The 15,209-nt window shown below is 42.0% G+C and overlaps 1 protein-coding gene across 2 annotated transcripts; it reads right to left on the bottom strand.

The window, feature by feature from the left end:
- Positions 1–1,225: 1,225 nt before the first annotated feature.
- On the bottom strand, positions 1,226–6,349 carry ghrhr2 (growth hormone releasing hormone receptor 2). 2 transcript variants are annotated; one of them, XM_037081450.1, is made up of 15 exons: positions 6,147–6,349; positions 5,859–6,051; positions 5,585–5,762; positions 5,224–5,338; positions 5,037–5,144; positions 4,504–4,637; positions 4,299–4,396; positions 4,016–4,148; positions 2,832–2,985; positions 2,693–2,753; positions 2,551–2,617; positions 2,338–2,429; positions 2,110–2,239; positions 1,637–1,678; positions 1,226–1,556 (listed from the first exon to the last, which is right to left on the bottom strand). In XM_037081450.1, exons 3-15 carry the CDS (start codon positions 5,681–5,683, stop codon positions 1,464–1,466), a joined length of 1,326 nt encoding a protein of 441 aa, XP_036937345.1. In that variant the 5' UTR covers positions 5,684–5,762; positions 5,859–6,051; positions 6,147–6,349; the 3' UTR covers positions 1,226–1,463. The 2 variants fall into 2 exon arrangements, with proteins under 2 accessions (XP_036937345.1, XP_036937346.1); XM_037081451.1 differs by having other exon boundaries at positions 4,504–4,613; positions 6,147–6,340.
- Positions 6,350–15,209: the final 8,860 nt, after the last annotated feature.

Genomic DNA, 15,209 nt, shown 5'->3' with positions numbered 1-15,209 from the left:
GGCAAAGACAACATACACTCCTGCACACACACACACACACACACACACACACACACACACACACACACACACACACACGGGGGAGGGTGCCATGTGAACCAGTGGGTCAGACCATTCAGAGAGGAGAGAGGGGAGGGTGGGATTCCTTTTTTTTTTTTTAATTCTTCTGAGGGACACTTTGTTTTTACTGCTCCTCTGCTGAGAGCTCGCAGTTTGTCAGAACGTGGACTCTTCAAACTCGCAGCCCGCTGATGGTCACACCGCTCGTCTTGAATCATGCAGCAGAGCGCTGAGCTTCTTTGAAGCGCCTCATTCATGCCTGCTCTTTGTTTCTTTGTACCTGGGGGCCCCTGAGGTCCGTGACGGGGCCGTCTGTGGCTGTATACACAGAGAGAGCTGCTGCTGCCAACTGGACCGTTTTCACAGCTCAGATATGAAGTGACGCCGGGAACAAGAGCGCTGTCAGATCTGTTCTCTTAATTAGTTTGAATTAAACTGTATTTATAGACACCTGCATCCAGAAACAGCTGGAACTGATGAACAGTATAAGCTGTGTCAGTTATGTGACTTAAATGAAACAGAAAATTAAGAAACACTTTGTTTTATTTTTGGTTGACGTAAGAAACTGAAAAACAGTCTTTGTTTTAACTCCCTGTTTCACATTCATGATATGAAACTTGTTACACACTACAAGTTGCTGTAAGTTGATAAAAAAAAAAGGTATTTCAAACTCAAAAACAACTTTAACTTGTTCCTGTGCAGCATCTACAACTTGGCGCTTGAGTGTAAATAAGTCAAAGTGAGTAAAACTTTATTTACGAGGTGCAAACATTTAGGACAAGAAAGTTAAAATAGAAAACAAATAAGAGAAACCCCATAAAAAAAACATTTTAAAAACTTGAAATTGTCCCTTTATCTGCTCAAAACTTCATTATACTGTGTTATATCACATGTTGGTAGTGTTTGTTAGTCCATAATAAAAGTCAATCTTTGGTCTAAAGATGCTAAAATAATAAAAAGGAACTGTGGAAGTTAAATCTTTTCTGCTCTGAATGTTCAGAGAAGTTAATCCATTGTGTGTTTTTATTATCATTCTAAAAATTTTGATGATATTTTAAGTTACATTGTGACATTTCGACCACTAGATGTCAGCCTGGTGCAGAAACACTGTATGTTGTATGTTGTATGTCTTTAGTAATGGGACGTTTTTCTTTGGACAAACGTGTGAATATTATCTTATCATCATCTTTTATTTACTTTACGGTAACAGATGCACACAGTCACAAACATAAAGATACATACAGCAGAAATAATTGGACGTTTGTACAAACGCTTCAAATTTAATACTTTTCCCCAAATAACACTGTAAGTAAGAAGACAATAAAGTAAAATGACTCGATAAATGAAACTGTTTCCTGCAGGTATTTAGAAGAAAATCTGAGGGAGTTTCTTTTATTTTGACCTCAGGGGATGAATTCTTGTGTTGGAAGGTTGACGGCGTTAGTTTTCACCTCAGGCCACCATTTTCTCACCGTCCTCTGGATTTCTTTTTGCACCTGGAGGACAAATAATATACATTTTTAATGTGGTTCATTTCACAAACCTGAGACTGAACTAATGTAACACCGTAGCTCACCTCTCCGTTTAGAAAGCAGTACAGCAGAGCAACGATAAAACCCTGCAGCGACACGACAAACCAAAATTAGAAGACTGTAATTAAATCATATTTGTCAGAGCTTCAGTGAATCTGCGTTTAATCAACTAGTCGAATGTTAGAAAATTAATCTGCACTTGTTATTATGATTGTTTCATAGTTTATAGCAAAAAAATTACAAGTTCCAGCCTTTCAAATGTGAGGATTTACTGTTTTTTGTGATATAAACTGAGTATCTTTGGATTTTAGACCATTGGCAGGAGATTTTAAGGTATTAGAAAACATCTCCTTGAATCATAACAAGCAATTTTCATTATTTTCTTAAATTTCAGCAGATCAACCAACAAGGGAAATAATCTTTTGTTGACCTTAAAGTTTCAGCACTAACACTTATTAGGACACTAACTAACCGACTCATGACTCTTTCTGATGGGTGGTGTGAGAGTTTCTGTTACCTGGAAAGATCCTAAAACTAATTCGAAGTAGAGTCGAGGCTTCACACCGACGTGTTCCGTAAACAGAGCGAACACCACGTAGTGCAGACCGAACAGAGGGACGAGCAGCAGAGTGGAGCGGACGAGTGTCCTGCAGAGGGCGGCAGAGGACAGGAAGCTCACAGACTGACAGGAAGAGAAGCAGCAAGATGTTAAGAGCCATGAAGAGACAGGTGAGTCGGAGCTCACCTGTACGGCTGTGGCTCAGTTTGGGTCACGCGTGTGGACTTTGTCTTCTGGACGATGATCCTGCTGATGTTCAGGAAGATCACAAAGTTTGTCTGTGGGTGAAATCACACACAGACGACAGTGAACAGGTGTTTCCTGGATGTTTATCGGGGTTAGGGTTAGGTTATGATGATCACAACGTTTAGAGAAGGCGAAGAGATGCAGCGTGCTCACAAAGATCGACAGCAGGATGGGAGTCTTGATCATCCACCACAGACGGCTCTCCAGGTCGTCCCAACACCTGCACACACACACAAATATTATCATGAAATGGAAATATCTAAATATTGACTATATATATTAACACATGACTCACCCTTCATCGTCAAACTGTTTTCTCAGCAGGACCCAGATCACAACAATCACTGACGGAGCGCCTGCAACATCAGACAGGTACGATGAACCTCAGTACAGGTGATGAGACATGAACACGTGTGAACACAGGACCTACGCACCCCAGCCGACGGTGGCGTAGATCCAGAGGAGCTTGGCGGTGTGAGCGAAGGTGAAGAGCAGCAGCGTCTGCAGGTACAGAGCCTCCACCAGCAGCCAGGAGAAGTTCAGCAGGACGCACCAGTGGAAGAACGACACCGCGGCCTTACACCCGAGCTGAGATCAGAAACAAAGGACGCAAAGTGAGTGTTTGTACAGCACAGCGTTCATTCTAATGGAAGAAACAAATCTGCATTTTTACAGCATGAGGACACAGAAGATTTGATGCTTTTCTTGTTCTTGTAATTAATTTCTAATGGTTCCAACTAAATTTATATTTAACTGTGTAACCGTGCTTCAGAAATCAAAGTTTGATTCATATGTTGGAGGGTCCGTTTTGTAATGCTGTTTATGATTACTCACAATGATTTATATTGTTAAAAGCTGGAAGAATTAGTCCTCATTGTTAGTCAATCAACAGAAAAACAAAAATCAGCTACTACTATGATAATGTTTCAAAAATGCCAACATTTGGTGGTTCCTGTGATGATTTTGTGTTTGGTGATACATCAAAGAAAAGTTTTGATAATTGATTAAACGTTTCAGTCGTTCATTAAGCAAAAATAGAGAAAAAATGCTACAATTTCTCAGATTCTAGTTTTTAAAAAGGGACATTTTAAAACTTTTACTGATGAAGGTGCAATATATATATAAAAGACTTTGATTAACTAAAAATATCAACAGAATATGAAGAAACACCAGTTGACAGTTCAACAGCATCAGTTACCAACAGTTAACACCAGTTAGCATCAGTTAGCAACAGTTAGCATCAGTTACCAACAGTTAACACCAGTTAGCATCAGTTAGCAACAGTTAGCATCAGTTAGCAACAGTTAACATCAGTTAGTATCAGTTAGCAAGAGTTAACACCAGTTAGCAACAGTTAGCATCAGTTAGCAACAGTTAGCAACAGTTAACATCAGTTAGCATCAGTTAGCAGATAAGCTTTAACTTAAATAACTTTTTGGGACTTTTCCGAGACAGAACAAGTCTTCTGGAGACATCAGCGTAGTCTCTGGGAAGATTTGCAATTTATCTAAGAGTAAAAAATGAAGTGATCAACTAACAAAGAAAACGTTCATTAGCTGCAGCTGTAATATATTAATAAATGTGTAGCAGTCGTGTCCACACTGTGCTGCAGCCTCACCGTGGACACGGTGCAGTGATCCGTGCTTTGGTCTGCAAACAGCACTGAATCTTTGATGAACACAGCCAGACTCCTGAGGATGAAGGTCGCGAACAGGTGGAGGTGGATGTAGTTGCGCGTGCAGAGCAGCTTCCTGAGAGGAATATTGTGACAAAGGAGATGGATGAAAAAAGATCTCACAGGTTCAGTCTTCTATCCATCAGTTTGATAGAAACATTTCATCATAAAAAATCATAATTTTCTTTTTCTGCTGAAGAGTTTCCCGATGTCGATGTGATCCGACCTGAAGCAGCAGAAAACCAGAGCAGCGATGAGCAGAGCAGCCAGAGAGACGCCGTATCCGACGCTGTAGATCAGCTTCAGAGTATCAAAGTGATTTTTCTGGAGCAAAACATGAAATATTGATCAGTCCGAGGCATCAAGAAGCCACATCCTCAGTAGGAATCTTAGCCGAAGTGGGATGAACCTCGCAGTAAAGCTCACTGTACCTCCATCCTCATCGCCTCATCTTCATCAGAAGCTTCAGAGTAACAGGCTTCATAATACGGCACGCTGGGTTTACTCCACCCTCGCTCTGTGCAGCTCCGTGTGATGAGAGCTGGAGAGTAATGATTCAAAAACACTGAAGGAAAGAGATCAAACTGCAGCCGAGACCTGACTGATGATTAGGAAATTAAACTTGCAATAACAGCAGAAACAGACACGTCCGTCATCTGCTGAACAATATTTTAATGACTGAATGAACAATCTGCTCTCAGAGGAAAGAAAGATCCATTGTCTGAAGCTGGAAGGGTGGCAGGGTCCGCCACATATAAACAAAGTACAACAGTATGAAATCGTGTCGTCCTTTAAGATCAGTTTGCATTCAGAGGAGCGTTTGTTTACTCTGTTTCTCTTCTGATGAATATTTCTTCCCCCAAAACAAAATATCTGCACCTTTAAGGTTAATCTTAGTATTTAAATACTTTTTTTTTTTAATCTCTCATTCTTTTCTCTCAGTCTGATGTATAATATTATTTACCTGGAGGAGTTTGAGGCTTCAGCAGCGGCAGAGGACAGACGACGGAGACGATCCGTCCTGCAGAGGCAGCCGGCCAACAGCTCACTCCGTCCCACTCCATCACACAACCTGAGATTAAACCCATCAACAATTCATTCAAAGATATAATTCTGTGATATCTATAGTTTAATCTGACGTTGCAGTCTACCTGCGGTTGTGTTGCTGCTGGATCGTGACGCAGCAGCGTTGATCTTCAGTTTGCACTCAGTTTCTTTCCCTCGCAGATGAAGAACAATCGAACACTCTGGATGAGTCGACGTCACCTGACAGACAAACGCAGCTTCAATTTGTGTCACATCATGATTTTAAAATCCTTAGTTTTCCTAAACTTACAAACTAAATACATACATACTAATGTGGCTACAGTGATCAAAAGTCTTGATTTCACATATTTATTTTGCAAGTTATGTGTTGAATTTGTGCTGTAGCCTCAGACTTTAACTCAGAGAGAACATTAAGTGCTTGAAATGAAAAAAATAAACTTCCACTATAGACATTCATGAACTTACCAGGTATCTGGTGATGATCAGGATGTAAATATCAGCAGTCAGACTGAAGTTCATCATTTCAATCTTTAAAAAGTGGAAACGTGAAGCGTCACTCTGCATCAAATAGAAGCTTTGCTATACATTTAAGAAAAATCTGTGACTGATGTTTGGTTTTGTCTCCTCCTCCTCCTCCGTGCAGCTGGATGTGAACGAGAGAACAAAACATCAAAGTATGACCTCACCTGAGCAGCTTCACACTCACAGCAGGAGGTAAAACAGACATTTTCCTTTTTACCTGCTGTATAATTCATGCTGCTCACTGTTGACATGCTCTGTTGGGCCGGCTGGATGTCAGACATGTGCTGTCAGTGGATCTGTTTTATTTCATCTCATGGTAAATGTGCTTTATACAACCGAGCGATCTTTCAACAGCAGGAGTCGCCATGAAATATTCAGATACAAAACGCCGGGATCAAACGAGGAGAAACCTGCAGTGACACAAAGGATGAGTGAAGCCAATCTTTTAACAGAAACTCTTAAACTGTCAGCAGAAAATGGAAATACTCAGGTAAAGTACCAATACCTGGAAATTTGAAAGATTACTTCCTGCAGCAGGTTGAGTGTCTGAGGACGAGGAGGCTGAAATGTCTCCCTCTGGTGTTTGATGTCAGACTTACTGAGACCCAGCAAGTACTGCACTTGTGTACAAACTGGAAGTACTTCTACTTGATGTGAATATTTACATTTTTATCCAGAGTTACACTTCAGAGGCAAAAAAAGTGTTTTTACTCAACTGCGTTTGTCTGACAGCTTTAATTTTCAGATTACTTTACAGTACATTTTTTGAGGGGGGACTACTTTTAGAGGCGGATTGATCCACGTTTGGTGCTCTGGTGAGTGTTTGTGGCAGCAGGACGGCGTGTGTGTGTCAAAACAAACTACAGCGTGTGTGTTCATGGTGATGAAGGAACAACAGTGTAACTCTACGACGCGGAGAAAGAAGATGCATGTTATACAAACACAATATTCAGTTTTTGGATTGAGTTTGATCTTTAGATTAAAGTCTTATATTCTCAGTCTGATGATGTCAGATTTGTCCCTGGTTCTTGTAAATATAAACACCAGTTTATCCTCCACGAGCGGCAGTGAAGGCCTCCTGTAAGTGATGGCGACTGTGAGTTATTTGACAGTAATCCAGAGGAATTACCACAACTTGTCCGTCTGACTTCGATAAACCCGTGTTACACAACTTTCATGTCTTCTTCTCACAGAGTGAGGGAGGCAGATGGTTTTAAGAGTGTTTTTTTTTTTTTTTTTAACTTTCTTTCCAGAAAGCCTGAAGACTAAAACTGGCATCCAGAGAACTCATTACTGTGATGTGAGGTGCTTTGTACAGTCAACACTGATCTGCATCTGCAGTCACAGCCGGCTCACAAATACTTGAGTCACACCGAGACACAATGTGAAGCTGCTGCAGAGTGAAAGTCAATCTAAAGCTTATAAACTCTGTTATGTTCCTTTAAGCTTTAATACAGAGGCTGGAGAAAAAAAAACAAAAAACATTGTCCTCATACAGAAGATCACTGAAGTTTACGGAGGTTGAAATGTTGAGAGTATCAAAGTTATTGGGGAGGAAAGAAGGACGAGAGCTGTGAGATCTCAGAGAGTTGAAAGCGAAACCTCATTAACGAGGGTTTCTGCGCTCGTACGCAGCCTCAGCGGGACTCCTTTCATTTCTTAATGAATCCACTCACACATGAATCAGAAATAAGACGTGCGTCTGTCTAGTGATCATCAGGGGAGTTAGTAATAAACCTACAACACTGTGCGGTGTCGACATAAAAGTCTGAAATCATGTTTAAATTCTCTTGTTTTATTAACTTTATTAGCAGTTGAGATCCGTTTGATATTAATTTATGGGTCTTGTTAGACGGAGAACATCACATGTGAGTGTAAGACTGTTGGAAAAGCAATATTGATCAGAAGACAGATTCCTGTTTGATCATCATCAGGTCAAAATCTTTATTCTGTAGTGAGAAATATGGATTGAATACAATGAATCTGTAGTACAACATCTTAAAAACAGACAGAAGTACGCTCTTTTTAAAAAAAAATTGTGTGCACATTAATTCAACACATCATTATCATTTATTGTTATTTATAGACTGGCATGTATTTGTGAATATTGTGGAACACAGAAAATAATATTTGTACAACAAAGTATCAGATTGATATTTTGAAAATACTGTAAGTGACTTTTTAGAAGAGCTAGCCTCCGCTAACTAGCTGCTAATCAGCTTTGGACGGAGCCAGGCTAGGCTAGCTGCTTCCATCTGTTTCCAGTCTTTGTGCTAAGCTAACAAGCTACTGGCTTTAGCGTCATATCCAGGATATGTTGATTTTGCTTTGTCATTGTTTAAACCCAATTTTGTTAATTAATGAGCTTCAGAAGTGCTGGTAGGTTGATTTTGCATGTAGCTAGGCTAGCTGCTAGCTATCCGTTTCCTGTCTTTGTGCTAAGCTAACCAGCTGCTGTTTCAAGCTTTATATTTAATATGTAAATACACTGATTTGTTTAGTTAAGTCATTGGTTAAACATGTTGTTGTTGATCGGTGAGCTTCAGAGGTGCTGCAAGGTAGATTTTGTCACGTGTAACCTGGCTAGCTGTTTCCATCTGTTTCCAGTCTTTGTGCTAAGCTAACAAGCTACTGGCCTTAGCTTCATAGTTATTAAACAGACAAGTGATTTGGATCTTCTCATCTAATGCTCTGAAAGTCAAACTATTCATATAATCAAACCCTCATCTTATATTGAACTCTACTTCCTGTCAGTGTGTGTGGAAACGCTGAAACGTCCTGCGGTCAGTGAAGTGTCTCTGGCTCCAGGTAAACAGTCTGCTGACCTCATGAGGGCTTAAAGGGTGTGTAAAAGGAGATTTCCATCTTGAGAAGGATCCCACGGCAGCACCTGGCCTACAGTGAACTCCCCCCCACAGGATAAATCCAATCATCTTCAGCCTCACAGCGAGTGGCAGCTGTTGTACCGGGCAGCTTTCCAAAAACGGATGGAGAGGGAGGGCGGAAAAAGAAAAAAAAAGAAAAGAAAAGAAAGCAAGAAACGAGGAGGCACAAAGAGTCTCGTCTTGCCAACACGTCACAGCCTCAACTTTCCCAAACAGATCCGCCCGTCAGTAATTCCACTGGAGCTGAATGGTTTGTCGACTTGGTGTAAAAGTTGGCAGTCAGTGTGTGTGATGGCGAGAAGCCGCGACACAAGGGTGCACTGTTTAGTCCCCCAGGCCTCCACCGGTTCATGTGCCAAGACTTGACCTTTGTGCTCCGAGCACACCGATCTGTTACTGTAGCTTCTGTTCAGCCTGGACGCCTCGCACACACAATCACTGCACATTTAGAATATAATAAAGATGTTTATAGGCAATTTTCCGCTTTGTTTAAGGGTTTTAAATCGTATTTTGCGCTTTGTTTTAGGCTTTAGAATAGATTGGATAAACACATTTCCCCAAAACTCAACCACAAATATTTAGTATCTTCATAAAACGTGTTTGAAATAAAATACTGTGTTTGAATACAGTTTGGCTGCACAGTGTCAGTTTTGTAACATCTTATTCAGACACTGACTGTGTTTAAAGGCTACTTAAAAATATAATATGTAACATTTCTGCATTTAAATCTCTACAAATGACTCGTCTGGTTGAAAAGATGTTATTTACACCCTTTTTTAAGCTGAAATCCTCACATTAGCTGCTAAGCTAAAAGAGTTAGCATGCAACTGGTCTGAAATGGGTGCACAGTCGAGCTTTCAGGAGCCATTTTGGGATTTTTTTTTTATTGGTTTTGTATGTTTTAAAAGTCTCCAGCAGCTGTTTAGGTAGAAACTTCACCTGACTTTCCATCAGCATGTTGGTGAGGAGATGATGACTGAATTTTCTACTTCATTTAAATTATTCTGCAGGCCTCTGTGATAATAATTTCAATTAAATGTTTTAATTCTCCTTGACATTTAGAGTCAGTTAGAACCATTTAGTGGAACATATTTCACATGGCGACAGGACAAAGTTTATGTTAGATGTATTTCTCTCAACATGATTGATTTGCACCTGTGCTGTCAGCTCCTGCTGCTCATTGGTTCCCTCATATGTTCAGCCGGCCAATCAGCATTCAGGTCCCTCAATAAAAGGAGCCCACCTTCAGAGATCAGGTTTTTTATGTTTCCCTGTATTTGTTTTCTAGATGAAGCACAATTCTGTTATGTTTAAGTTGCATTTATATATATTTTTCTCTGGGTTTCTGTGCTGCAGGTGTTGGGAACATCCGTCCTCCACCATGTTAAACACTGACTGATGCAATCTGCAGTGAAATGCCAGCACCTGAGTCCCGGACTGTACCAAACACCTGCCACAGCGGGGGTTTACAGAGCGAGCATGTCTGTGTGTTTTATGGGCTACTTTTTTTTCACATTTAGTTTAGAATAATTACGTTTTCTTTCACAGTTTATACTCTATTAAAAGCAATCCGTAGTCGTCCATGTATGTATTGTTTGTCCACCCCTTGTGTCTGTGTAATGGTTTGACCCAGCAGTCCATATGTTCTCTATCAGTCACCTCACTTCTCTTGTGTTTTCTGTGTTTTGAGTGTATTCTTGTGTGACTGACCTGTTTCAGTGCTCACTGTACGTATTAATCCGTTCTCTCTGAAAGCGTCCTGTTTCTCTCCGCAGACTATTTTAGGAATATTTCCTCACATGTGCTGCTGAAATCTATAAATAACACCAAACACACACACACATTTGCAGCCAACTGACATCAAAATCTGTCTTCTTTCACACGCAAGTACACACAAATATTCTAATATTATTTTATTTTGCAAGCTGTTAGAAAAAAAAAAGAAATGCATATTTGAAAACACTGAGCACAGACTGAGACAAACAATTAAGACACCATTGTCCAAAATCTTCCACTATTTTGTTTTCCCAGAAGTAAAATGTTAGTGGTTGAGCCCAAATAAATGTAATAATTTATATATATTGAGTGTATATATATATATATATATATATATATATATATATATATATATATATATATATATATATATATATATATATATATATATATATATTAACTGGACTCGGTCTACAGAATGCCCTTTTACATGTTTAAATATAAATTAAATTAAATTAAATCGTCCAAACTGCTGAAACGCCAGAAAAAAGTAATCTGTCATTAAAAACTAAATTACACATATTCTTCTATATGTGCAGATCCAATTAGTATTTATATTTTCTTATCTGATTGCTGGTAAAGTAAAATTAACTGAGAAACTTTGCCAATCTTGCTCTGATGCAGCAAAGTAACTGCAGTTATCAAAAAAAAAATAAAAAAAAATGCAAATATGTAGTTGAGTAAAAAGTATTTCACAATATTTACAAAATGTAGTGTCCAGTAATAAAGCAGCAGAAAATTATAACCTACCAGTGAAAGCAAATTATTTATTTATATAGAACAGATTTTTATTGTCATTGTTTCAGACAGCAGCTCTTTGTTTGATGAATGAATATAAAATATGGACAAGAATGAAAAATAGATAAAGTGATTAGAATATTTACAGCAATAATATAATATATACAATAAGATAAATGTCATGTGTATTGATATTGTAATATGGGTCAACTGAAATGACTTTGTCTGCATATTTCTGCGTTTATTTGTCCTGTCTGTCCTCCTGTCTGTCTCTCTGTCTGTCTCTCTGTCTGTCCTCCTGTCTGTCTCTCTGTCTGTCCTCCTGTCTGTCCTCCTGTCTGTCTCTCTGTCTGTCCTCCTGTCTGTCCTCCTCCTCTCGGATCAGACAGGTTGCATTGCAGGACAGACAGCCCGTCTCTCCTCCTCTGCGCTCCGCTCCGCCCCGCAGCGCCCCCCTCCGGCCGGCCGCTGCACTGCGAGGAGAGGCTGTGTGATCCCGGTGAGCGCCGCCGCTGAAGAGACAACACCGCTGTCCGCACTCAGGTAAGAAAACCAGCACATTTCTCTGATATCTTGACGGATCCGACCTCCGGGTTCTGGCCCCGGCAGCTCCCGGCGGAGCTCCTGCGAGCCGAGCGTCGATTTTTCTGCATCGGCATTCGTCTCGTCACTTAATATCGTATTTGCGTGAGAAGGGGAGAGGTTGGGCCTGTGCGCGTTTACACGTTTAGAAATATATCACGCACATGAATGAAACGCATCTCCTAACAGCAGATCTGTGCACGGATCCTCCTGCAGACAGACGCTTAATGTTTATGTGTGTGTTTTTTTTAAAATTCCTATTATTTATTTCTTTATTTTAAAATCAGACTTTCATTGTGCGCGATCCTTCATCCTTCATCTTCATCTTCATCTTCTCCATCGAGCCTCCAACGAAACGCAGGAGCGTGTTTTCGTGTTGCGGCCGTCGTTTCCTCCCTCCGGGCTCGTCGGTGCATCAGGACATGTTTGTCTCCTCATTCAGCTGAAACACAAAACAAAAATGTCTCCATCCTCCTCCTCCTCCTCCTCCTCCTCCTCCGGAGCAGGTCCTGCTCCCCTCAGCCGCACGGAGCTCGTCCTTGCTGCGCTGTAACCAGACTAATCCGGGCAGAATATTTATAATCTCATTATTAAAGGATCCCATGAGGACGACAGCGCGATGTTATTTCTCTCACATTCACTCCAGCAGCAGCAGCAGCAGCAGCAGCAGCTCTTCTCTTCTTTGTGTGTTTTTTTTTCCTCTCTCCTCCCTCTTCTGGATCTTTCGCTCTTTTCTCTTTTTCATCCAAGGCCCTAAATTGTTTTTTAATTGTTTCATATGAGCGTGCACAAACACCTCCACCTCCTCCTCCTCCTCCACCCTCCTCCTCCTTCGTGGTGTATCGGATTCATTGATTTCCTCTGTATTCATATTCGTGCATTATTCAGAGCGCTGATCCTGGAGGGGATCGGGATGATGCGGCGCCTGTGCGCAAATGCCAAGCCCATTTTTCATGTGATCAACAGTGGAGAGTGTCCGCACAGCAGCAGCAGCAGCAGCAGCACTGAACCAGGCTGCTTATCTGACACATATGGACTCCTCAGTAATCCGTCCCGGGGCCAGCAGACGCGGTCTGGTCCTCGGTAAAGGTGCATGAGGAGGCGCATTCACCGCGCAAACAACAATGGAGCTTAACGCGCTGCTCTGTTGGCTGTCCGGCCTCAGACACACCTCTCCTCCTCCTCCTCCTCCTCCTCCTCCTCCTCTCCTTCTCTCTCTCTCCATCCTCATGTGGTGGAAGCCATTCCGAGCATGAAAGGAATGAAAGACATCTCAGTGTCACTCTGTCAGTGTTTGCAGAGACTTTCTGCAGAGATCTGGCTCCGGTCCACGCTGGAGAAACGAGACTCCTCCCTGACAGAGAGCTGACGGGCACCATCTCATCAGACAGTGTGTCAGGCCTCCTCTGTAACTTCTGTGGATGTTAGTGACTCAGTCAGGTGACCTTCATCGTCATGTTAGCCCACATGACCTTGTACTTCGGTTTAGGTACGGTGTCCGCCGCACGAACGCACGTCTCCGGTCTGATATCCTCGAGTTTCGAGCCTCGGACTCTCCCGCTCTTCTTCCAACGTCAAGATCCAGTTTTTATTTGCGTCTTAGCAGAGCGGTGTCGCTCCAAACGTCCGATACTAAACCCGTCCAGTGCCCGAGTCGTTTTTTTGTTTTGTTTGTTATCGACTCGGCACCAGGCCTCCAAGACGAGCCGGGGGGTTTGAAGCTTGTTTTCTTGGTGGTCATACTGTGTAATTACATCGTCACGTGACGCACTGCGACCCAAAGAGACTTTTTAAGCGTTTACAGGCGGGGCTCCGCCAACGAGGCCGTGTCCGGATATAATGTAACATCCTTGGTTACATGTGCAACTTCAGTTACGTTCATCAGGGTTCAAGTTACGTGGGAGCTGATGGGAACTGAGCATGAAGGAGTGATGTCACAGCCAGTATGGCAGCCATGTTGTTTTGGTTTTTTTTAAAAAAAATTATTCATAGAACAGCTCAAGAAATGACAGGAAACAGTGAGAGAGAGGAGGAGCGACATGCAGCAAAGGGCCGGGACTCGAACCGGAGGACAAAGCCTCTGTACCAACAGCGCCCCCGTGTTGTTTATCTGATTTGTTTTTAGTGGCCCTTAAGGAGCATCATTTCCCATGAGCCCTCACACCTTCTCAGGCTAAATTTTGTGGCTCGGGAGAAGAGGGCGGATCCATGAGCAGGTCGACGACGGCAGCCATCCAAACCAGAGAGAGATGCTCGCATAGCGCATACGCCCAAAACGTTTTCTGGCTTCCTTGTTCACTGAAGCCGGCGAGCCTGTGAGTTCCTGCTCGGGCCTGTAGACGTTTTATTGACGTCACAGATTTATTCTCTCAGTTTATTGAATGTTTTAGTAATATAAAACCTCCACAGATCCAAAATGCTTGATAGAAAGATTCATAATCGATCTTGTTTGAGGTTCTTGGTGTTTTAGGGACGTCTCTGTTAGAACGGCAGTAAATTATTTTTGGGCCGCTGGGATGTTTTTGCTGCAGTACCATGAGTGTCCACCGGGTCAGATTGGAGTGAACGCGGCTCGGCTCTGTGCGTAACTTCTCTTTAGTGCATCGATAAACCAGCAGCAGCAGCAACAGTCGGCTACAAACTGGAAGCTCCAACATGAAGCGTTGATTTAGTTTTTGTCCGGTTTGTCAGTTTGTAGTTTCCAGTGTTTCTTTGGTCAGACAGGAAGCACTTCTCTCTCTCTCTCTCTCTCTCTCTCTCTCTCTCTGTCTTCATTAATGTTGAAAGACTTTGAAAGCACCAGAGACGCTGTTGGAAACCAGCCCGAGACTTTAATCGACCCGTCCACAACAAAATCTGATACGCTGAAGTGGATGCTCAAAAACGTTGTTGCCACAAATTTGCGATTGCTCGTCAATCAGTCGAAGGGAAATCCCCGAAAAAACTACAAGACGGCCACGTTTGAACAAAACCGCAGCTCCATCCTCTGAGCGACGGGCTTCAGACGTCACAGATTATGAAATTAATCCACAGTGAAGTTTGAAGTGCTCCATTTAGCAAAAACACTGAGGCTTGCGAGGTGGCTCGAGTCCAGAGGTGACCGCATCCAATCCAACCACCGGGCCTCATTTAGGAAGGAGCCGCCCGACGAGCTGAGGCTGCAGAACCGGCATCACTGGAATGACTCCTCTGCAGTCGGCTTGGATTTACTGCGTTTGACTCCGACATCAGAAACAATCAGCTGATTAACCTGCAGAGAGTGAGTTTAAACAAAGTATGTTTCGGTTCTGAACACACAGACGAGGCAATGTGAAGAGAATCGTCGCTATTTAACAAGTTTATCTTTGTTCTTTACATTTAAATAACAGATTGTAAAGACAGATTGAACCCCAGATTTGTTTAGAGCCTTCATTCAACGAGTAGAAGACGAGATAAGTGAGTCAGAGTCGTCGCCTCCGCCAGAAGAAGAAGAAGAAGAAGCTGCTCAGAGACGAGCTTCCGGTTGCGTCTCCTCGTTTAAAGAGGAGAAGAAAAAAAAAAGCCTCAGCGGGATTTAAACTGCATTCTTGAACGCAGTTAATTGGCAC

This window comes from Acanthopagrus latus, chromosome 20, assembly GCF_904848185.1.
Source record: "Acanthopagrus latus isolate v.2019 chromosome 20, fAcaLat1.1, whole genome shotgun sequence".
NCBI classification, from domain to species: domain Eukaryota; kingdom Metazoa; phylum Chordata; class Actinopteri; order Spariformes; family Sparidae; genus Acanthopagrus; species Acanthopagrus latus.
The sequence above is the reverse complement of the archived record's forward strand: the minus strand, read 5'-3'. Positions and strand labels throughout refer to the sequence as shown.

What these genes read in the sequence shown, in the direction of transcription:
- ghrhr2 (XM_037081450.1), bottom strand. Translation starts at nt 5,683, where the DNA reads ATGCAGAGTGACGCTTCACGTTTCCACTTTTTAAAGATTGAAATGATG. An exon ending in ATGAGGCGATGAGGATGGAG is followed by an intron (nt 4,397 to 4,503) that starts GTACAGTGAGCT and finishes GTTTTGCTCCAG; the next exon opens with AAAAATCACTTTGATACTCT. An exon ending in CTACGCCACCGTCGGCTGGG is followed by an intron (nt 2,754 to 2,831) that starts GTGCGTAGGTCC and finishes CTGATGTTGCAG; the next exon opens with GCGCTCCGTCAGTGATTGTT.